The sequence below is a fragment of the Thyridium curvatum genome, assembly GCF_004353045.1.
Source record: "Thyridium curvatum strain D216 chromosome Unknown NODE_18_length_519074_cov_76.432364, whole genome shotgun sequence".
Classification (NCBI taxonomy): Eukaryota; Fungi; Ascomycota; class Sordariomycetes; order Thyridiales; family Thyridiaceae; genus Thyridium; species Thyridium curvatum.
Window position 1 is genome coordinate 61,361 of NW_022156773.1, and position 21,994 is coordinate 83,354.

A 21,994-nucleotide genomic window follows, 5' to 3' on the forward strand; every position below is an offset into this window, starting at 1 on the left:
TCGCCAAAAATCAGAAAGTGGAAAAAGCAAAGCGCTTCCAGAGCCTCCAAACAACATACAGTACACTCTAATTAAGCACCTAGCCCAAACACGCCCTTCAGCCGCCTCCACAGCTCGGCACGCATGGCGTCACGGCTGTCCCTTGTCCGCTGCACGGCGTCGCGGTTCTCGTACGCACGGCGCAGCAGGTACTTCATGCAGTCGCCCGTGGAGCCCCAGACCAGGTACTTGTACGCCTGCGGCCGCCCCAGGGGCTCGACGGCGCCGACGCCCGTCGTCTGGGCCCGGGCCTCACCGGCGCTGGTCTCGGCGAACCCGGCGCCGTTCGAGGAAGTGGCGACGAGCTCGCAGCTGACCTCGTCGGCCATACCCTGCAGCTGTGCAAAGGCGACCTCGGTGCCGCGCAGCCCGGACTCGAGCAGGGCGCGCGCCTTCTTGACGCTGTCGGCGTTGTGGGACGCCAGCACCATGTTGACGTTGGGGAAGGCGCCGTTGCCGTCGGCGGGCCTGGTCAGCGGCGCGTTCCACTCCCGCCTCAGGAGCGCCTCGGTGATGCCGTCGTAGCAGGCGTCGGTGTCGGCCTTGGTGTCGTGGATGATCTGGCGGGGGTCGGACCCGAGGTAGGCGCCGCGGACCAGCTTGACGCCCAGCGTGAAGCCCTCGTCGCGGGCGATGCGCAGGTGCTCTGAGACGACGGCGGGCGCGTGCTTGAGGTAGGCCTGGTAGGTGCCGTAGATGGTCGCCCGGTCGGCCGTGTTGAAGCGGCGCATGTACTCGAGCGTCCAGTCGTCGATGCCGGCCTGCAGGGCGTGCTGCTCGGCGTCGAAGAGGAGGCGGATGCCGCGGGAGGCGGCGAGGGTGCAGATGCCGTCGATGGCGTCGGCGAGGGCCTTGGAGGGCGGGAGCCGCTCGGCGAGGTTGTAGAGGGCTTGTCGGCCCGCGCCGGTGAACCTTTTGTTGTCACACGCCGTTAGCTTACTCGTTTTCTCTCCCATATAGTGAGAACAATACAGAATCGTGTACTGCTTACTTCAATGCGACAAAGTCACCCGGCTGCGCCAGCTTGACCGTCTCCATCGTGCCCGCGGCCCAGGGCGTGATCTCGTTCCTGACGCAGTCCTCGGCCGCCTCGCCCGTCTGGCTGCTGGCCAGGTCCTTGCGCTGCTCCTCGGACAGGACGACCTCCTTGGCGTACCCGAGGATGACGCCCGAGAAGCCCATGCGCTTGAGCCCGTCGATGGTCCGGCGCACCTCGGCCGGGTCCTCGCCGGCGCAGAACTGGGCGTAGAAGGTGCGCTTCATGAAGGCGCGCAGCAGCGTGTTGCGGTCCGGGTTGAGCAGGGGGCTCTCGGTATTGGCGAGCACGGACATGGCGGCCAGGGAGGGCGGGAGGAGGAGCCGCGAGGACGAGACGGTCGTCGTGGCGAGGGAGCGCAGGACGGCCGTCAGCGGCAGGACGGAGAGCGGCGCAGGGGCCTTGGCGGCGGGCATCTCGGCGGTGGATGATGCGGCGGGGTCCGGGGTCAGGAGCGCGGATGCGGTGCGGTTGGTAGACGATGAGTGGATCGACCGGGATGAGGAGGCGGTCGAGGCTGACCGTCGCGGTGTTGTTGACGAGATGTGCTTTCGTATCCTGCTCGATGATATCGTGCATGTGGGAGCGATGGGGCTGTTGGCGGAGAGGAGGGCGACGAGGACAGGTCTCTGCCCCGACTGCAGCGGGTTCCTGCAGATGGAAGTCACTGCCGTTGCTGATGTCGGCGCCATATCTCTTGTTGTCTTCCTTTCCTACGATTCCTACGAGTGAATTGTGTCGTCGAGTGGGTGAATCGGCTAAAGAAGGGACGCGGTTGGTGTGTGAACAGCACGTGCTGGATGAGGCGGAAGTTCTTCGTCTACAGCACCGTATTCACAGGTTTGATATTCACTTCACAGGAAGGAGGGGGGTGCAAGCTAGGATGGGACGGAAAGGGAGGGGAGGTTTGATTGTATGTAAATACTTAAGTAGATGGAACTATGGAGGTGAATGGGCCACCCGAGAGGAATCTCCGAACATCGCACTCTTTTCGTGTTGGGAGTGGCGGCGGCATTGGCAGCGGCATAAGGTGAGTGGGTGATACGGAGATCCCAAAAGCCAAAACCACACGACGGGCGACCCCATGATATCAGAGGCTAGTATCTGAAAGGGAAACTATCTAGGCGACCTTTCGGGGGGACGGGTGGGTGGCCCAGGTATGAGTTGCCCGATGAGTCGCGCAATGACAAGGTTGAGCATCACGTTGTAGTAGGATGCGAGATCAAAACATGTTACACAACCATATTCCCAAGGTGAGACAGGTACATCATCGACGGTGGGGACTTTCTTCTCGCCTTCAGATAAAAGCCTTGGAGGGTAGGTATTATCAATGATGAAACCATCAAGGGACCACTGGATTGTGCCCCTAAGAGCAGGCTAGCCAGCACTGCCGTCGTTGGCCGATGACGCCCTCGACCGCGACTGAACGCAATACACCAGGATTGGCGCTGTCTGGCTTGCTTCGCCAGCTCTGTCGTGGGCGAGGATCTGGGCTCAGATGCTGTCACGTGGACCCACCGGCGCCATGAAAGCCGCTCGTAGCCGGGCGCTGATAAGCTTGGCTGGCATGTCTTGGTGCGATTTCGCTCGGGAGACGCCACCAGGACAAGGAATTGGAAATCGCACCAAGCCAAACCCCACGAGTGGCCCTGTCGGTCCCCATCGCTAGCGGCCTTGACGGAGAACTCAATCACCGCGAATTTCCATGCGCCAGAGGGCCCCTGGCTCTGGGCTGCCCTCCCTGTTGGCTGTGGTTGCGCCTGTTGTGGGGCCTCTGTGCTGCCCTGGAGACTCTGTCTTCGGTCTGCTGCGGCTCTGCGAGACGCTGGACCTCTATTCAGGGCCCGTCGGTGCTTCGGTCAATTGGCCCCGTCGGTGTTGCTTGCCCTTTTCAAATCAGCAGCGTCGAGCCAGAGTTCATCCCAGCTTGGTATGCAATCCAAAATCGGGCTAGCTTGTCGCGATCCCGACCATTGTCCCATCGCCAACGGCGGTCTGTTGCGGCTCTGCCGTGTTGGCGCAGAGATGTTCAAGGCCCCTCGGGCCACTTCTCGGACCAAACCGAAGCCACGTATACAGAGCGCGTGCGCTCTGGTAGATGCTCGGGGTCATAGCTGTGGGCTTTCTTGCTCGGTCAGGCCCGCTGGCCCGCTGGCTGGCTGGCTGGCGGCCGATCCGGTCTCGAAAGCAGTGGCCTCCCGTGGGCCACCATCCCGATCAGATCGGACGGTCTTGTGTCGATTGCTGGTGCTTGCCGCGTAAAGCCGTCATGCAGATTCTGACCTCGCTTCATCCCCACCACCCAGCATTGTCTTTCGAATGTAGTCCACGTAGCCAATGTGGCGTCCTCTGGCGATACCGGCCAGGTCTTGGAGACCGCCGTAAATAAGGCCCACTCCCAAAGCCGTCTTTGTCGTTCGAGCTGCCATTACGAGTGGAAGACGATCTGTGAGAGAGTAGAGAATCAGCTGCTAGTGTTTACCACGGACCATGTTGATATGGGTATTGTTCTCATAACGTACTCCAGAGACTGAAACCGCCGGCCACGCTAACGCAGGCGAGGACCGTGTTGACAAAATCCGTCGAGCCCCGGTAGTTGTCGAACATGGCCTCGATGCAAAACATGGCCGTCGTCCAGACCGAGACCCGCGCTCCCATCTTGAGCCCCTCGCGCACGCCGCCGAGGGCCACATGATAGTTCTTGCTCTTGTGGTACATGTACCAGCCCGTCGTCGTCTGCGGCAGCTTGTGCGCGTGCTCAGCCCGGAAACGCAAGCCGGCCATCTTGCTGCCCTGCACGAGGCCCAGGCCCATGCCGGTCATGAAGGAGAGGGCCGAGGCAGCGGGGATGCGGGCCACGGTCGGGATCGAGAGTCGAGACGCGCGGTACAAGGCCTCGAGCTCCTCCGGGGTCAGAGGTTCGTTGGAAGCTACCGCTTCCCTGCGGCGTTGGCGTATCCTTTCCATGGCGGAACAGGAGAGAGAATCAAATGCAAAGACAAAGGCTGGGGGAGAAAGGGACCTGTACCATTTGTGTCCTGGGTTGGCAGCAGGTAAGTTCGTCGACACTGGATGCAAATGTCTGACCACTTGAAATTTGCTCCTCCGTAAAAGAAGGGCCCTGTGATCCAATGCTTGTCAATTATGGGTGGCCCAAGCTCCCTGTCGGCCCCGGTACCACTGTACCAACGGCGCTGCTCTGGCGCGCTGAAAAGGTAATCGGTGCCTGCGCGACGCCACCTGCACTCTCCAAGCACTCGCGACTTCTTGAGCTGCCCCGCAGTCGTCCAAAAAGTTGCCGCTATCGCAACTTCCTTCCCAGGCAGGCCAAACAGCGAAAGCAGCAAAACTGGCAAGAGCAGACAAGACCATTGATAGCCAGGCTACGAGGCTACACGACGACGGGCAGCAAGTCAGACAAAATGGTAAGATGATCAGTTGCATCCTTCATCAAGAGGCGACTGACTGCTCTTGATTTGCGCATGGCTCAGCCGCTGCTGACACTCTCCTCACCATCCAGGTCAAGTCAAAGAGCGACGATGTCCAGCTCTCCCTGCGCCTCAAGCACGGCCTCATCACCATCTTCCTCCTGGTAGACGCCCAGGACACCTTCGACAAGATCACCTCGACGCTGCTCTCGGTCCTCCGCGAACGCTACCCCGACGGACTTGACGGCGGCCTCGTCCCTATTCCCCAAGGCGACGACTTCCATGTCGCGTACGGCATGCTCAAGAAACCACAAGATACCCTCTCGGGCTGGTCAGACCTGAACGTTGCAGAGGGAGATACACCAGCGAGCAGAGGTGTGAAGGATAACACCCCACTGGCCTTTGCATTTGTTGGCGATGAGGACGATGAGCCCACGTTCAAAGTCGAGTTCCCACGGATGGAGTACGAGGGAGAGGGGGATGACGACATGGCAGAGTGAACAGCCGAGGGATTCGAGTTCTTTTAGGGAAACAAACCTCGCGACGGTACAAGGAGATCAGGGCGGCCCCTCTGTGAGAGACAGAGAATACCCTCTGGGTGTTTGTGATGGAAGAAAAATGACCACGCGACAGCGTAGTGTACTTCTACTGCAGAGAAAGTTTCAGGAGGAAACATGGACAACTGGGTGGCTACAGCTTCCAATTCGAGGCGTGTAGCTCACAGTGTGGTGAATTGCGAGAGGTTGAGCTTCGTATGAGGGTCTTGCGAGGGTCTTGCTCCCCTCCAACAGGAGTTCAATGGAGGATCGGCAGACATATCATGCCCTGAGGCCTGAGGGGTGCATGCAGCGAGGTACTAGAGTCGCAACATGTGCCTACTTTAATGATAATGAAATGTACCATGACAAACACAGCACACAGGAGTCATTTATGATACCGATCAAGATGAGCATTCGTCATAAATGACATCCCAGGAGCCGGGAGCCGGGGATGTCTGGAGCATGACAGGTTCGGAGCATGACTACATGAACCGGCAGGGCGCAAGGCGCGGGGCGACCCACAACGTCACGTCAGTGTAAGCTTATGTCAACAACCATCATGGACTGTGTCCTACAGGTCTGCCAACCTGTTTTTTGAGATATCTACTTGTATGGTCTCATTCCTAAAATGCTACACTGTGACTTGTTATTTTGGTCCTTGCTTGATGCAACTAGAAGACTTCGAAGCACTTCAACAGGACAATGTACAGTGTCTTTTATTTTGCTTATATGACTTTGATTTAAGAATCAAGACACAAATTCATTATCCAAGTAATTTCCCTTCACTCCCACAACACTGCGTCATTTGCAGCTCAAAACAAGCCAGATCTAAAGAGCTCTGCTCTGCGAGGCTTGAACAAAGAGCAAACAGCAACATGGCCGCTGAAGCAGCAACAGCCGCCCTGATCAACGCCCTCAACACCAATTCCCTCACCTCCCTGCCCACCATCGTAGCCAACCCGGTCCTCGCCAACGGCGACAACAAGCCCACACCGCTGGAAGAGTACATAGCCTCGATACAGACCCGCCTATCCGCTGCGCCGGGCAGCACCTTCCATCTCGAGACCATCGTCCCGGACACTCTCTCAGCCGGGACCCGCGCGGCTGTCCGCCTCCGCTGGCAAGGCACGCTGTCCGGGCCGTACGCCGGCGCAGATCCGGCATCCGCGCCAAGCGACCAGCCCTTCGAGACCTGGGAACACGCATTCATACGCACCAGCACGGACGCCGACGGAGGCAGCAACGCAAAAATCGTCGAGATCACGAGCGTGCTGGACACCGACGTCTTGCGGGAGCAAAAGCCCAGCCTGCCGCGGCTCGTCCGGGCCCCAGCCGCCGGGGCCAAGCTGGGTGTCGCCGACTTGAAGGCGCTGTACGAGGCGTACATAGCCTGCATCAACGCCCACACGACCGACGCGGCGCACCTCTCGAGCTTCTGCAATCCCACCGTCGCGCACAACGGCCAGGAGCTGGACCTAACGTCCTACGGGCGGCTCATGTCCGATGCCCAGGCCGCGATCGACGGCCTCAATTTCGGCATCGGCGACCTGGTCGTCGACGAGGAGGGGCAGAGGGTCGCCTGCCGGATCGACTTCTCGGGCGTGCCGGTGAGGGAGTTTGGCGGGCTGAAGCCCTGCGGCGGGAAGGCGGTTCGGTTCACGGAGCAGGTCATCTACCATCTCGAGGGGGGGAAGATCAGGACGGTGCTCAGCATAGTGGACTTGGAGACGGCGAGGAGACAGCTGGCAGGTTGATTGACAAGTTGGTGTACAGCAGGTTATCGATCAATTCCTCCCAATCCTCACTGAGATGAAAGTTTGTCTATTACGAATACGTATCGGAAAGATCGCCCTAGGTATCTCAGATGAAACAACATCACATAGCCCAAAAAAACCGCTGACTACCCCGGCTTTGATGCAGTGTTTTTCTTCAACCAACGCCAGTCCCATATGCATCCGGGGTATTTCTGTCCAGCCCTCGCAATCAAGTGGTATCTGCTATTAGATGCGAAGAAGATGAAAACGAATGTACCGAATCCAAGAAGAGATATATACCGGCCGCCTGGCTTGAACTCCCCTGCCGCCGCTATCCCCAAACCCGTTACGGCCCCCTCCTTCTAATATACTAAAAGCCTTTCACCGGGACACGTAGTGATACACATGCACATATCCACGCCTGGGCAGCAGTTGGAGCTCACCCACTACTCACAGCGCCGTTGGCGTCGTGAAACAGAATCAGCGGCCACTGGGTGTGCGCCCCGCTGCCACCCATACTGACCCCAAGACCGTTCGCTGCCGGGCCGTGCCCGTGATGGGCGCCGCCGGCCTGATCAAGGCCAAGACCGCCATCGCGTGCCGGTCCTGCGGCAATGTTCAACAGGGCGTTGGCACTGTAGCGGTCCTGGCTGTCGGCAATGGCCGCCGTCCAGTCGTGCCACGTATTCGTGTTGCTGCCAACGTGGGACGTGGCCTGAGAGGCGAACGCGACGAGAGGATTCGTCTCGTGCGGTTCCGACACTCCTGCACTGTTGCCCTGGGAGATGGCTGCTGCCGCTGCGGTGGCGGCGTACAAGTACGACGCCTGGTCATGAGGGTCATACGACATGCCGTTGCCAGTGTGTGTTGTCGTGGCCGACTGCGGTTGGTAGGCTAGTTGAGTTGGGTAAGGGGTGGTCTGGGCAGCTCCGTTGGAGCCGTAGTAGGCATTGCTGCCGTTGTTCTGAGCTATGGTGCTCGCCGCCATGGAAGAACTGCTATTTACGACGGCAGCGGTGGCCGGTGGTATCGATATATGGGTGAAATGCGACGGTTCCTGTTTGATCTGGGGTGTCTGCTGCTGCTGCCCGCCGTTCTGAGGCTGGTTGGGACTGACAGTGCCTGGCGCACGCCCCATGTCGCGTTCAATCCACGCAATCGTGCGCGTGATGATCTGCCGTATCTCATTGCTGAGGCGTTCTCCCGAGGTTGAACCTGTGAAGTTGTCAGTATCAAGCAGGAATGGGAAGATTGCACTCAGGGAGGGGCACGAACCGACTAGGAGGCAGATCTCAGTGATGATGGCGAGCCACGTATCTGCGTCCTCTTTGAGCTGTGACACCTCGGCGGGCGTCGTCTCGTACCTCCTCTCCCAGTGGGCCACCAGTATGGTAAACATGACGGCGCAGTAGACTGATATTTGGTACCAGGTGGTGTCGAGCGACTTGAGCCTGAGTAGTATCTCGACATGCTTCAGAAGGGCTCGGGCAGTCTCCTCGCAGATGCGGTTGTTTTCCGCAATGAACTTTGGATCGTCAGTCATGCAGACAGACGGGTGCCTCAGACAGAAGCGGAATTCGAGCGAGAAGGCTTGCGCGTAAAGAGCAAAGACTTGCTCCCCTGGCTTGCATTTGGCGATGTTGAGGTCGTCGGGGAGATTCTCCTCCCAGATGCGATACTCCTCATCCAACTCGTTGACGGTATCGATATATGAGGCCGGGTCGCGGCGAACGCCGTAAATCTCGGTATGCATGCGCATGTACATGGTTGCCGTTTTGAAGCCCACCAGCCCGACCATGTGATGGCAGTGTCCAATCTTGGACTCGTCCACGATACCGTCCTCTGTCAGATACTCGTCATCAATGGGGACAGGGTAGCCCGTGTCAAATTCCTTGACGTTTAATGGCATGGGTCTGCCAAGGCGACCATTGAGGGTGACCAGCATCGAGAGCGCGGACCACCACGCCCTCTTCCGAAGCTCGTGGTCCAGGTTGGTAGGGGCTCCCGGAGGTTTAGACTCGCGATGAAGATTGAGCTCAATGCATTTGTTGACGGCATAGGACGCGATGAGGGATGCACAGCCCGGCTTGGGGAAGCCCCGCGCATGAATGGCCATGAGGACCAGAGCTTGTACGGAGGTGACAGAGGTGTCGGCGATCACGTCGGAGATGGTATGGAGACACCAATGATAGTGCTTGTTGGATAGTTCGTTGAGCATGATGCGCCTGTCGGCCTCCTCGCGGTTGCGGATGCCATACTGGAAGTAAATCATGGCGAGCACCATGTGCACGATGGCGAGCTCCGCGGAAGACGGCTTGAACCCAGGCTCATCATAGATACGCGCAAGCTATGGTCAGGAGTCAGCTCAGTGAAGCGAGTGATGGAAAGGAGATAGCATCGCGTACCAGCCGCATGTGGGTAGGCTTATGCAGCACAGGAACGAACGGGAAGATCATGACGAAGTACCATTCGGAATACTGAAACGCCTCGTCCTTCGAAGGCAGTTCTATGGGCGGCGGCGGTTGCTTGTGCATGACGGATTGTACGAAGGAGAAGAGGGACTTGTTGTAGAAGGGTTCCGTCGCCTGGAACCCTGGCGCGGGCTCTTCCATGTCCTCGGCATCGAAATCGGTTACATCGATGGTGGCTCCGAGAATGGAGAGCTGGGTGCCCTTGACGGCGCTTAGAGGGGCTTTGTCCTGGAAGACGCCAATGTGGCTATCGCCAGGGCGAGGAAGCAGCACAGAAGACCGTGTTGCGCCTAAGGAGAGGTTCTTGGCTCTGGCCGGCGCCGCCTCGCTCTTGGTCCACGATGACCCGTCTGTGTTGCTGACATTGATCGGGGCCCCTGTCGTGTCGACGAGCATGCCTAGCGGATGGGCTGGCTTGCCAAAGGCAGACCAGCTCCACGGCTTGATGTTGATCCCCTTGGAGTTGATCAGCTCTTCCAGCTGGCGGATATGATTGAGCATGTCGGACTTTTCCCGTTCGAGTTCCTGTAGATATCCTCTCCGCTCGGTGCGGCCAGTGACGCGGTCGGTGACATAGCACTCGAGTCTCTGGCTGGCGCAGTGAGAACAGCCCTCGGGGAGTGCATCGCAGCGAATCTTGCGGACCTGTTTGTTCGCAAGGCGCATGCGTTAGCCCAAGTCCAGCAAGAGGATCGGGGGAGAAAAGAGGCGTGGCAAGGTGTGGACCGGACTCGACTGGACTCGACTGGACCTGCGACAATGCCGAGAAGAGTAGGACATACCTTGCAGCGGTCGCAAGCTTGACCCGTGCGGGTGTAGGACTGGAGCTTGCTCTTGACGACGCTGGAGAAGTCCTCTGGGCCGCGATCGAGTCGAGGCAGCTTGGCCTTGGCGGGCGAGGGTGGACTCGTGGTAGGCGAGCAGCCCTGATCGCTGGGTCGTTTTGGCGGGCGACCACCACCCGGCATCGTGATGTGCGGCCGTTTGCGCGCTCCGAGCTTGGCGACCGTCGGCGAGGAGGAGGAATTGGCTGTGGCGTTGTTGTCGCCGCCGACGGTGTTTGCCGCAGAAAGGCAGCTCGAGATGGCGAGAGAGGAGCGCGATGGAGGAGGAGGGAGAGAAGAGGACGGGGGTTGCCGGGCTGAATGGAAGATGCCGTGGGCATTTGGCGGGAGGGGATGGGGGAATCCTGGGCTGATCTCCAGCATCCCACAGGGCAAGTGGTCAGTGGACCGCTGGGATGGGGCAGTGGGCCTTTCAGTGCAGGTGTCAGGCTGTCCGTGGCCCTGGAGGCGCTTTTTTTCTTCTCGCTTGGCGTCCGGGCTGTCGGGAATCGGAGGTGAGACGGTCAAATGGTACAGCCCTTTGAAGTCGAAAAAAGGGGTCAAAAGGAAGAATTGGGAGCGAGAAGTCGTTCGGTGTCAATCCTCTCTCTATCTTCCTGCTTAACAACTTATTTCCTTGATCATAGGGCAGGGGATGGCGGCGTGGAACGAGCCGTTGTTATATCGCCAGGAAGAACACCAGTCTTTGGGTCAGAGCAAGGAGTTAACTAACGAAACAAACGGCTGCGCGTCATCTGATCCCATCTCTACCTGTCTTGTCCCATCATTCTCCCAAACCACAGCTGCGGAGAGTCTGGTCTGAAGAAACGAGGCTGCAGAATTAACGCTTGGCTCCCAAGGGACCGGGCAAGATTGGACGGAACGGGACCGGGCTGTGCTGACTCGACAAAATAAGCGCTATTAGTGCGAACTGCCACGCTCTTGTTGAGGTCTAGGCCCGTTTCCGGTGGATGCGCCATCGTTGCTAGCGCCTCCCAATGCCCGATTTAGCGGGTGCATCATCCCGACCACTGTTTGGCGCCTGGCCCAAAACGGCTGCAGAGCTTGCAGTATCACAGTCACAGTTGGAGACTGACCACCATTGACATGCATTTGGGGACTGGGCATGGTAGCCAAGCATGTGTGGCCTGGACATGACATGCTTTTAATTCGTCGAGTGCTTCTTCGTGCTACCTACAGTCCCTGCCAGGCCTTTTCCATATGTAACTACATGTTTACCACGGTGGCAATGGAAAGCTTGGGACCAAACAGAATGAGGCATCAACCACAAATCACAGTACTCCGGTAAGGCTGATTTGTCCTCTGCGTGCAGCAAGGAATTAATATACGGGGTCTGCAAACCATCCATCCATCACATTTGACTTTAGCTCTACCCCTTAACCACATCAGGTAGAGTTACGAGGCGGCAGGCGGCGCGCATTCTCGCTGACACAGATCGATCACGGTGGGGTCCCCGCGCTGTTGGGCCTTTGCTGGGCCCTGTTAAAGTTTGGAGCCAGTGGCTGCAGGGCTGGGCTTATTCACAAAGTCGCCCCTGAAAGCCTCGAGGGCAGGCCTACCCGGGTTGGCTCTGCCGAATCAGACGGGCCTCTGACTAACAGGAGTGCACTGCTGTGTCGGTACTGCGCTGCTTGGGCCGCGTCCTCAGCTTACAGAAGTACATTTCCACATGAAAGCAGTCGTCAATCGCAGCAACCCAATTGATCAAGAAACTGTAATTGACCATCTGAAACGGCCGACATATGCACACTTCTCTTGGGGCCGAAGCTGATCACTAAGCTTATTAAACCTTAACGCAACTGCTCGTCTGGTCAAGCTTCGTCGCGTCAGTTCAGTCGGAACACACACAAAAGACGCGTCCGTCCACGCCACCGCGACGTAGAATTTGTGTTCAGCTAGGTAGGTAAACATGGGATTAATTCGGCGTTTCTAATTTCGTATCGAGCAAATGGGTCACTTGGGTCGAATAATTCCCTCGAGTATCAGAACCAGGAGAGTTCGTGCTCTTTTCATGTCGACCATTGAGGACTCTCGGATGCAGTCAGACACCGAGCAATGTACCCAAGCAACAGACACCAGGGACACTTTGGCGAGGCCAGTCCCATTGTTTCATGCCCCTTTGCTGCTATGTAGTGTCCTGAAACAAACCCTGAACGCTGGTGATGTCCCGAAATAGAACAGCGTCTTGTAAATGGAAGTAATCTTGCCGCAGCAATGAGGTGAGCAACCTCGTTGATGAGTGGAGGGAACATCCTATTGGAGATGTTGGGTTCCGGGCTTCTGGTGAAACGACATTGTTGCAAGGTGCCTTGGTGGCTACGGTTTGTGCTGGACTGGAGCCAATGACCGTAATTTTGTGCTAAAGATCGAGGTATAGCGTGCCAGAGAGGTTCTTATCTATAGGAGTCTGCTTACATATAGGGCTGTAGGCTCTGAGGATTGGACAGGCTGACGAAGTCAAGAGGCGAAGCGAATCACTCCAAAGACCAGTTTTTGAGGCCTTGTGGTGAGGCCCTAGGTTCTGACATATCACGAGATAGACTTCTTGCGTGTGGCCGTAGCTCGTCCATGTTGGCTCGAGGAGTATCAAAAAGAAGCCGACTTTCACAGACACATTCAGTGCGGAATGACAATGAATACGTGATAAACATTAGAGTAGTCTACGGTGTCGAATTTCGAAGTGGCGAGCTTGTGATCATGCTCGACGATGATCCGGACTTCTGCCGGCTTCATGATCGCCGTGGCCAACCTCCCGAGCACTTGCATTGCAGAAGGCGAGGCTCAGAGGGCACAGGGAGATGAGAAGGATATAGATTCATCACCGTAGACTAGAGCACTCCAAGCTCTGCGACAGCATGTTCGTGAAGTAGTTGCATTGGTCACCCCTTCGGCATCGAAGCTCCCGTGTGTGCATCTGCCCCACCCGACTTGAACGGGAGTATGGAGCGCATTTGTCATGGTGGGAGAATGTTATCCGGACAAACTGGGCAAAGTGCGTGGCTAGCCTCCGCATGACGCCATACAGATTATGCAACATCGGAACCATCATTGCGTGACCGGGGATGTCGACGCTGCCGCTTCTTCGGAATCAACGGATGGAGCTGTAGGATCCCATCCTTTGACCGTTTTTGAGCCGCAGGACCAACGTAATATCATCGCTGTAGAGACCCCATTAGCGAACTTTAGACTAGCCGAACCGCTAAGCCAGCTAAACATGAAGGAAGCGATCGTTGCTAAAGGTACACTCGAGCTAGCGTACACACAAGAGAAAGTGATCAAACTGACGTTGGCTCAGGGCCCAAGGTCACGATCATCGACTCACCGATCCCCGAACCGTCCGAGGACCAGGTGCTCATCAAGGTCATCTTCTCTGGATCCAACCCGAAGGACTGGAAGGTTCCGCTATGGACCGGCAGCGAACGCAACGAGGGCGATGACATCGCCGGCGTGGTGGTCAAGGCCGGCGCCAAGGTCACCGAGTTCAAGCCGGGAGACCGCGTCGCCGCCTTCCACGAGATGCGAACACCCCACGGCAGCTATGCCGAGTACGCCGTCGCCTACCAGCATACCACTTTCCATATCCCGGCCAAGACCAGCTTTGAAGAGGCCGCAGCCCTACCTCTTGCTGCTATGACCGCGGCCATTGGATTGTATATTGACCAAGGTCTCCCGCAACCCTGGACGCCGGCCAAGCAACCCATCCCCCTGGTTGTGTACGGTGCGGCATCTGCTGTCGGCTCGTATGCCGTCCAGTTTGCTCAGAGGAGCAACATCCACCCGATCATCGCTGTAGCCGGCAAATCCGTCGCGCACGTCGAAAAGCTCATCGACCGGAGCAAAGGCGACACCATTATCGACTATCGCGAAGGGGCCGACGCCATCGTCGCCGGCATCAAGAAAGCCCTCGGCGGCGCCAAGCTTCTGCATGCCTTTGACGCCATCTCCGAGTATGACTCCTGGGTTCACCTGGGAAGGGTGGTCGACGATGGCGGCAGCATCAATGTGGTTTTGCCTTTCAAAGACTACAACGGGGTCCCCGAGACAGTCAGTATTCTGACCACGAGCGTCGGCCGAGCGCACAGCGATGCTGCAGACTTCGCCTACGTCTATTTCCGGTACATAGCCCTTGGTCTGCAGGCGGGCTGGTTCCGGGGGCAGCCTCAGGAGATTGTGCCCGGGGGGCTAGCTGGGGTGCAGGGTGCTTTGGAGAAGCTCCGAGACGGCAAGGCGAATGCCATCAAGTACATCTTCCGTATTGCCGACACAGAAGGCTCCGGGAAGGACTAGATAGTATTGAATGTTCGCGATATGTTGATCATTATTATGAACTGAGACAGATACCTTGAATGATGTCGACCATCATGACAGCCCTTCTCGAGTACCTCAGGCTGCCCTCCAAGGGCTCGTGGTGTTTCGAGTGGGCGAGGATTTCGCTACCACAGTACTGACAATTGAATGTGCAGTCTCTTCATCTCTTCATTCTGTCAAGAATCCGGATATCGATGCCGAGGTGGCGTCCGTGCAAAAGGGCAAGAGAGCACGCGACACAAGCATGATTGCTTGGACTGTATGACAGATCTCTGAAACCGCACACTATTTTTGGGAATCCAAGAGATCCGTTACTGGGCTTTTGGAAACTTTCAGATGGCCCACTGACAGATCAGTCCCATAATTGGAGTATTCTCGACCTCTGAGACGGGATTTGTATCACTAAGCTTTGGCACCCTCTTGGCAAATTGGGTCCTCCCAGCAGAACAGGGGGTCACCACGAAACACCAAATTTTCTTGGCTGGCTCGCTGGCCGAAATTGAAACAGCGGAGGGCTCACAGTAAATGAGCTGTCGCCACACAATGACAGAGCGGGAATAGCAAGAACTGGGGCGAGGCCGGGGAGCTGTTGCTGTCAACACCACCCCTTCCTTGAAGCCACCGACCAATTAAAGGATAGGGGGTTGGAAGGGTGTGTAAAAATAGGCGTCAATCTCGTGGCCAAGAGGGTCGACCGTCGTGATTTGTTTCGAAACATGCGCTCGTTCACTTCTTTATATGATCTCGTCGATCTTGCGTCTTGTCTGTCTTGTCATCTCTTCTTTCCGTCTCAACACCGCGGCTGGCCGTTAAGATATCATTCTTGTCTCCCAGGCGGATCATTCACTTTTGCGCGCTCTTTCTAACATCCTTTCCTTGTTTCGTTGCCCTTCTTTTTTCTTCTTTGCTACTGAACTGAACGGCGTTTCTCTGAGAGCCTCCTTTTTGAGTCATCTAATATCTCATCAACAAAACTCTTCAACTGCACGCTATCCATCATGCCTGCAATTAACACTATCCAGTAAGAGATCTTCTTCCATCTGCACTCTCATTTCATGACCAGAATGGTCTCTAATATGTCCGTATCAGACTTAAGGAGAGGCGCCGGCCGGCGTTGAGCATCCGTATTCCGGCCCCACGCAAAAGCCATTGGGATATTGTGAAGAGGCAAAGCATCGCGTCGCCTGACTCTCCAAACTCGCCGGCTTCGCAGAACTCTCCAGCATCCCCGGCTTCCCCCGGGAGTCCGGACAGGCAACGAGTCAATGCACGTGCCTCTCCCTCGCCAAACAGCGGCACGTTCCAAGGCGGTCGTCTTCCAAGCCCAACCTCGCCCGCTTCACCTGGGTCACCTGGAAGCCCTGCTGGTCGTCGTCTCAACACCCGCGGCCCCAAGTCTCCGAATTCTCCAAACTCGCCCAACTCTCCCAACTCTCCCAACTCTCCCAACTCGCCCAACTCTCCCAACTCTCCCAACTCTCCCAACTCTCCCAACTCTCCCAACTCTCCCAACTCTCCCAACTCTCCAGCTTCTGCGGGCCCTGCACCGGGGAGACGTCCCAGACCTCGTCCGTCTAAGAGGCAGAGTATTCGGTCACCGAACTCGCCGAATTCACCCAACTCTCCGAATTCTCCAAACTCGCCTAACTCTCCTAACTCACCGGTTTCGTCTGGAAGATCACGGGCGAAGCGTCCCAGACCCCGTGTATCCAGGAGGCAGAATATTAGGTCACCGAAGTCGCCCAACTCTCCAAATTCTCCAAACTCACCCAACTCACCCAACTCTCCGGCATCTGCAGGCCGTTCACGGGGCAGACGCCCCCGACCTCGTCCGTCCAAGGGGCAGAACATTCGGTCACTGAACTCACCGAATTCACCCAACTCGCCAAATTCTCCGAATTCGCCTAACTCGCCCAACTCACCGGCGTCTCCTAGAGGCGCACGTGGCAGGCGCGTTCAGATTCGTGCCTCTCCTACACCGAACAGGGGTGCTTTCCGGGGACTTCAGAGTCCGAACTCGCCGGCCTCTCCGGCATCGCCCGGAAGCCCGACTGTCCGGCGTCCCAGGGCTCGGCCTTCCAAGAGACAAAACCTCAGGCTTCCCAACTCGCCCAACTCTCCGAATTCGCCCAATTCTCCAAACTCTCCGAACTCACCGGCATCACCAGGGAGCCCTGCTGGGCGACGATTTGATAGACGTGGCTCTTCCTCAGCAAGAAAAGGCACTTCCCATGCTCTTCGCAGTCCGGGCTCACCAGCATCACCGGGCTCACCTGGGTCGCCTGGATCCCCCGGATCGCCTAAGAAGTTCTCTCGGACCAGTGTTGCAGCCTCACAGCCAGCCCAGACAAGAACGACAGCTCCTACCAGCACCGTGGCTTCGGCTCCGGTCCCTACTCTGGCGCTGCCTGTGGCTGCCAACCCAGCAGCCGGCGGCATCTCTCTCAAAGATCCTGGCCTTGCTGTGAAACCGGTGCTGAACGCAGCTGACAGCCCTCCGTCCAGCCCTGATTCTCCCAACTCTCCGAAAAGCCCAGACAGTCCTTCAAAGTCCAAGTTCTTTCCGTCATCGTCGTCCGCACCGCCACCGACACAGACTGTGCAGCCACCACCCCCTCCAAGTTCCGTTATCACCACAAGCACCACATCTTCGGCTGTGGTCGCCACAACCAGCTCTTCGAGCGTTCCTCCGCCCGCATCTGTCGCACCCCTTCCTCCTCCAGTGCTAAACCCGGAGCGAACAGGCCCGACCAGCGTGGAGTCGACAACTTCATCGATATCCTCCACATCGGTCAAGACGTCGACGACACCACCAACCCTGGCGACTCCGACTGAAACGGGCCAGGGCGGTACTGGGCGACCAACGACAACACTCGTGTCCCTCGTAACATCTACGCAGAGTGCCGATGTAGTGGTGTCTGGCGGTGATATCATCGCTGCGCCAACCCTGATTATTACTAAGGTGCCGATCGTTATTGGTAGTAACACGCTTCCTTTGGCAACCGAAACAGGTGTCGGCCAGGGTGCACCTTCAACTACGACTGCACCAGCTGATGGTAGTGGCACATCGGGCACCAACCAGGGTGCCAAGGTTGGTATCGGGATGGGATCTGTTGGTATGGACATATGCACCCCCATTGTTCCTGGAATCTTGTGATGCTAACTGGGTTCAATTTTCTAGCTGCCGCAGCTGTCGTTGTCTCTCTGATCTTTTTCTTCTTTCGAGGTCGGAAACGTGGCTACTTCAAGAATGCACCAAGTTTCTCAGACTCGTTCCGGAACACGAAGGACAAGTTTGGAGGGGGCAAATTGGGGTTCTCCACCAGCAGGAGCATCCCACCCGCGAACAAAGGCGACAAGTCTCAATCCAAGGTGCTCGACGACCTCATCACCGCAGCGTACGCCGCCGAGGAGGCGGGTGGCAGAGGGGGATGGGATCAGTCTGGGCCGAATGGTCCCTACGGATACTACGACGAGAAGAGGGACATGCAAGGCAATCCAACGTTCATGCCTGCCCAGAACTTTGACCAGCCTACTGTCCAAGTAACAGCACCTCACATGTCGCCAGAGGCCGGAGAGCGGAACAACATACAAGGGCAGTATGGAGCAGCGGCTGGGACTTTGAAATCCGAAGACTTCTTCCAGTCGATGAATCACGCCAGGGCTCCAGAGCCAAAAACACCCGAGGCAGTGGCCTGGGCTCTCGGACAGGCACAGACAGCACAGTGGTGGAGAAATACAGGCAGTACTGCCCCCCGGGACCAACGTGAACAGCAAGGTCGAGCACCAGGCGCACCAGAACAAGAGCCGCACGCGTTCTCTGGGCCGCCTGGCGCCGCAAGGCTTGGCGAGTCTCCGCAGTCGAGTGTGGCAGATGTGCGGACTGCGAAATGGGTCGAGATCAACGGTCCGTTTGCCGCCCCTGTTCTCACACAGACCGGAGGCCATCTCGATGTCTCTGACCAGGCGTATCCGACGCTGTCTTCTGTCTCGACCGAGAGGAGGATGTGGGGATGAACAGAGGCACAAGGCGCATAGACTCCGTTCAGTTCATGTACAACACTTTTCAAAATGTATTTTAGATACCATAAAACAGCTAAAACCCTAAAAATACTGACCGTATTACAGTCGCTACCGCAAACCACATGCGCAACCAGGTAGTTGATGACCTCCAACTTTTTGCTCAACCTTTCAGTGAACGTAGCAGAGTTAATTCAGAGCATACTGCAGGTGTATTCGTGATGTCATGATTTTAAAACGAGACCCGATCGGGGGACTGTATAATTTCGATCCGGGGACGGTTTTTTTTACACCGCCTTCCTTTTTGGTCATGCGCATCAGGTCCCACCCCCACTAAATTTAGCAGGTCAAAAGAATAACACAACACATAAGAGTAGAATATACAACATAATATTGTAATTATAAAAATAAAGCTATTTAAAGTCTATTAGTGACTTAATTTATTGATTTCTATAGAGTTTTTTAAATAGATGCTTTTTAATAGTTAGAAGAGGTTATTCTAATCTTTAGATAAGTCTTATTAATAAGATATCTAATTATAATAATAACTAGTCTTTATCTAAGAACTCTAATCTTATTATCTAGCTCTTTAAGACTTTAGATAAAGCTATAGTTAAATTAAAGTTATTTCTATCTATAGAGATTTTAATAGTTAATCTAACTTTAATAGTTTAAATCTTTATCTTATCTTTAGTTATTATAATTTAGCCTAATATTATAACTAATAGAGCTTAGTCTTATAATCTTTAAATAGGCTATTATATAAGTCTTATTCTCTTTATTATCTTCTATTAAAAGAGATTATATTTAAGATTTTAAGAAGTTAATTAAGCTATAGATCTTAATATTAAAACTATTAATAAAGAGCTATTATCTTAAGATCTACTCTTAAGAGTTCTAACTTAATAAGACTTAATAATTAATAACTATTAATTATTATTATTAAAACTTCTCTTAAGCTATTAATAAAGATAATAATTACTTTTAATAATAATCTTATTTATCTTAAGCTTCTTTAAAATTATATAGTTATAGAGTAGGCTAAATTAGTAGAAGAATTAATCTTAATAAGGCTTTAAATTAATCTCTTTAATTAAAAAGCTTTTAGTTAAGTACTTTTAATAATTTATAAGATTAATAGCTTTATAAGAAAGCTTATATATTATTATATCTAGCTAATATTTATCTAAGAATTCTTAATAGCTCTTAAGCTTTTAATTTTTAACCTACTACTTAAACTTTATCTTCTTAATTATTATTATTATCTTAATTATCTTTACTATATTAAAGAGATTATTAAAGTCTTTATAGAGATAGCTTTTAAGAATATAATAGGCTGATTTAATAGATAAGATTATAATCTAGTTAAAGTTAGAATAAGTCTAAATCTAAGCCTCTACCTAATCTTATTTTACTAATAGATATTACTTCTTAAGATATCTAATAATTAGCTTTTAATTAATAAAATCATACTCTAGCTATATCTATATCTTATTAAAAGCTTTCTTGAAGTAGAAATAAATAAGTCTTATCTATAGTAAGTAGATCTTAAAGTAATTATATAGTAGGCTTAATAGAAGAGATCTTATAAAGTTATTACTCTTATAAATAAGATAATTAATAGCCTTAAGCTTATATATCTTATTATCTTTTTAATATAGTAGAGGTATTATAAGTAGTCTAATAGCCTTATTATTAAATTTATCTTTATTAGTCTTATTATTAGTATTAATAATAGTCTTATAATAATTCTTTAGGTCTTTCTACTTCTTCTTAATATTAGTAATTATATTCTTATTAATATAAAAAACATAAAGCTATAGTTAAATTAATAGATATTTTATCTTAAGAACCTTCTAGAGTAATATCTTATAATTAGTAATAATAATTATTAAAGCTAGAATATTATAAGAGGTCTAAAAGTAAACTAGCTAGCTAGCTAGCTAGTTATAGCCTTCTTCTTACTTATTATTAATAAAGATAAAGATAGTAATAAAACTAATACCTATATTAATTAGGGAATTGCTAGCCGGGCATGACAGTTTTGCTAGCCGGGCATGACCTTAGCCGGGCATGACTTTTTGAGCCCTCTGATTGGTTTAAAATCTTGCCAGCTGCCAGTCCCACCTGCCAGAATTTTTACCTTAACAGCTTATCAGGGCCGGCCGGCCTGATTCAATTGACGAAGCCGTCAAGGCCGGCCACCAGGCCCGATTCAATTGACGAAGCCGTCAATTGACGGGCCCGATTCAAGGCCGGCCACCAGGCTTGATTTTGACGAAGCCGTCAAGGCCGGCCACCAGGCCCGATTCGATTGACGAAGCCGTCAATTGACGGGCCCGATTCAAGGCCGGCCACCAGGCCTGATTTTGACGAAGCCGTCAAGGCCGGCCACCAGGCCTGATTTTGACGAAGCCGTCAAGGCCGGCCACCAGGCCTGATTCAATTGACGGGCCTGATTCAATTGACAGGCCTGATTCAAGGCCGGCCACTAAAGGCCAGTACAGACTGCTAACTGTATGGGCTTGCTAACTACACGGGCTGCTAAATGCACGGGCTTGCTAAATACACGGGCTGCTAAATACACGGGCTTGCTAACTGCACGGGCTTGCTAACTACACGGGCTGCTAAATACACGGGCTTGCTAAATACACGGGCTGCTAAATACACGGGCTTGCTAAATACACGGGCTGCTAAATGCACGGGCTTGCTAACTGCACGGGCTTGCTAACTGCACGGGCTGCTGGCCCTGATGGCCCTTGACGGCCGGCTTTGAATCAGGCCTGGTGGCCGGCCTTGAATCGGGCCCGTCAATTGACGGCTTCGTCAAAATCAGGCCTGGTGGCCGGCCTTGAATCGGGCCCGTCAATTGACGGCTTCGTCAATTGAATCGGGCCTGGCTGGCCTCTAACCCCATGGGCTTAAGGGCTCCAGGGCTGCCAGCTGGTAAGATTTAGTGGGATCAAGGCCCTTAACAGATAAGAATGCAGCCAATCAGAGGGCTCAAAAAGTCATGCCCGGTTAAGGTCATGCCCGGCTAGCAAAACAGTCATGCCCGGCTAGCAATTGCCATTAATTATACTAGTAATCTAAAAGAGAGATATATTATAATAGTTAGTTTTATAGGTATTATTATATTATAGGATTACTAGAAATTAGCATTATATCTATAGAGCCTAAAGATAGCTCTAGAAAAGTATTATAGGCTAATAAGAATTATTATTAGTATATTAAATAGTATATAATAGGCTAGTCTTATTAAGATACTTAAGAAGATATTATATAACTATATAGCTCTCTAAAGCCTTAAGCTAAAGATATAGTTAAAAATTAGTTATATTAAGAAGAAAAAAGATCTTATTAAAGAAGACCTCTTATAAGACTAACTTAATATTATATAGTTAAATAAAAGTGGTTTTAAATATTATAATAATTATTATTACTATCTTAAGAATAATTCTTTAATAGGCTTAATAACTAATAATTAAGTTAGATAACTTATAGTTATAATAATTATAAATAGCCTTAAAGATCTATTAATAATTATTCTTCTT

The 21,994-nt window shown here is 53.4% G+C and overlaps 6 protein-coding genes across 6 annotated transcripts; 4 read left to right on the forward strand and 2 right to left on the reverse strand.

The window, feature by feature from the left end:
• Nucleotides 1–71: 71 nt before the first annotated feature.
• Nucleotides 72–4,042, reverse strand: E0L32_003904 (uncharacterized protein; the record flags this gene model as incomplete). Its single annotated transcript, XM_031138255.1, has 7 exons — nucleotides 72–951; nucleotides 1,031–1,296; nucleotides 1,370–1,797; nucleotides 2,218–2,441; nucleotides 2,594–2,908; nucleotides 3,359–3,521; nucleotides 3,598–4,042. 7 exons carry the CDS (start codon nucleotides 4,040–4,042, stop codon nucleotides 72–74), a joined length of 2,721 nt encoding a protein of 906 aa, XP_030997966.1.
• Nucleotides 4,043–4,206: 164 nt separating this feature from the next.
• Nucleotides 4,207–5,003, forward strand: E0L32_003905 (uncharacterized protein; the record flags this gene model as incomplete). The annotated part of the gene is made up of 3 exons (XM_031138256.1): nucleotides 4,207–4,290; nucleotides 4,359–4,500; nucleotides 4,567–5,003. 3 exons carry the CDS (start codon nucleotides 4,207–4,209, stop codon nucleotides 5,001–5,003), a joined length of 663 nt encoding a protein of 220 aa, XP_030997967.1.
• A 914-nt stretch (nucleotides 5,004–5,917) lies between these two features.
• Nucleotides 5,918–6,796, forward strand: E0L32_003906 (uncharacterized protein; the record flags this gene model as incomplete). Its single annotated transcript, XM_031138257.1, has 1 exon — nucleotides 5,918–6,796. The coding sequence occupies one exon, from the start codon at nucleotides 5,918–5,920 to the stop codon at nucleotides 6,794–6,796; it is 879 nt and encodes a 292-aa protein (XP_030997968.1).
• A 439-nt stretch (nucleotides 6,797–7,235) lies between these two features.
• Nucleotides 7,236–10,475, reverse strand: E0L32_003907 (uncharacterized protein; the record flags this gene model as incomplete). Its single annotated transcript, XM_031138258.1, has 4 exons — nucleotides 7,236–8,011; nucleotides 8,072–9,143; nucleotides 9,202–9,912; nucleotides 10,050–10,475. The coding sequence occupies 4 exons, from the start codon at nucleotides 10,473–10,475 to the stop codon at nucleotides 7,236–7,238; spliced, it is 2,985 nt and encodes a 994-aa protein (XP_030997969.1).
• Nucleotides 10,476–13,326: 2,851 nt separating this feature from the next.
• On the forward strand, nucleotides 13,327–14,399 carry E0L32_003908 (uncharacterized protein; the record flags this gene model as incomplete). Its single annotated transcript, XM_031138259.1, has 2 exons — nucleotides 13,327–13,351; nucleotides 13,408–14,399. The coding sequence occupies 2 exons, from the start codon at nucleotides 13,327–13,329 to the stop codon at nucleotides 14,397–14,399; spliced, it is 1,017 nt and encodes a 338-aa protein (XP_030997970.1).
• A 1,019-nt stretch (nucleotides 14,400–15,418) lies between these two features.
• Nucleotides 15,419–18,437, forward strand: E0L32_003909 (uncharacterized protein; the record flags this gene model as incomplete). Its single annotated transcript, XM_031138261.1, has 3 exons — nucleotides 15,419–15,441; nucleotides 15,510–17,536; nucleotides 17,602–18,437. 3 exons carry the CDS (start codon nucleotides 15,419–15,421, stop codon nucleotides 18,435–18,437), a joined length of 2,886 nt encoding a protein of 961 aa, XP_030997971.1.
• Between the last annotated feature and the right edge of the window lie 3,557 nt (nucleotides 18,438–21,994).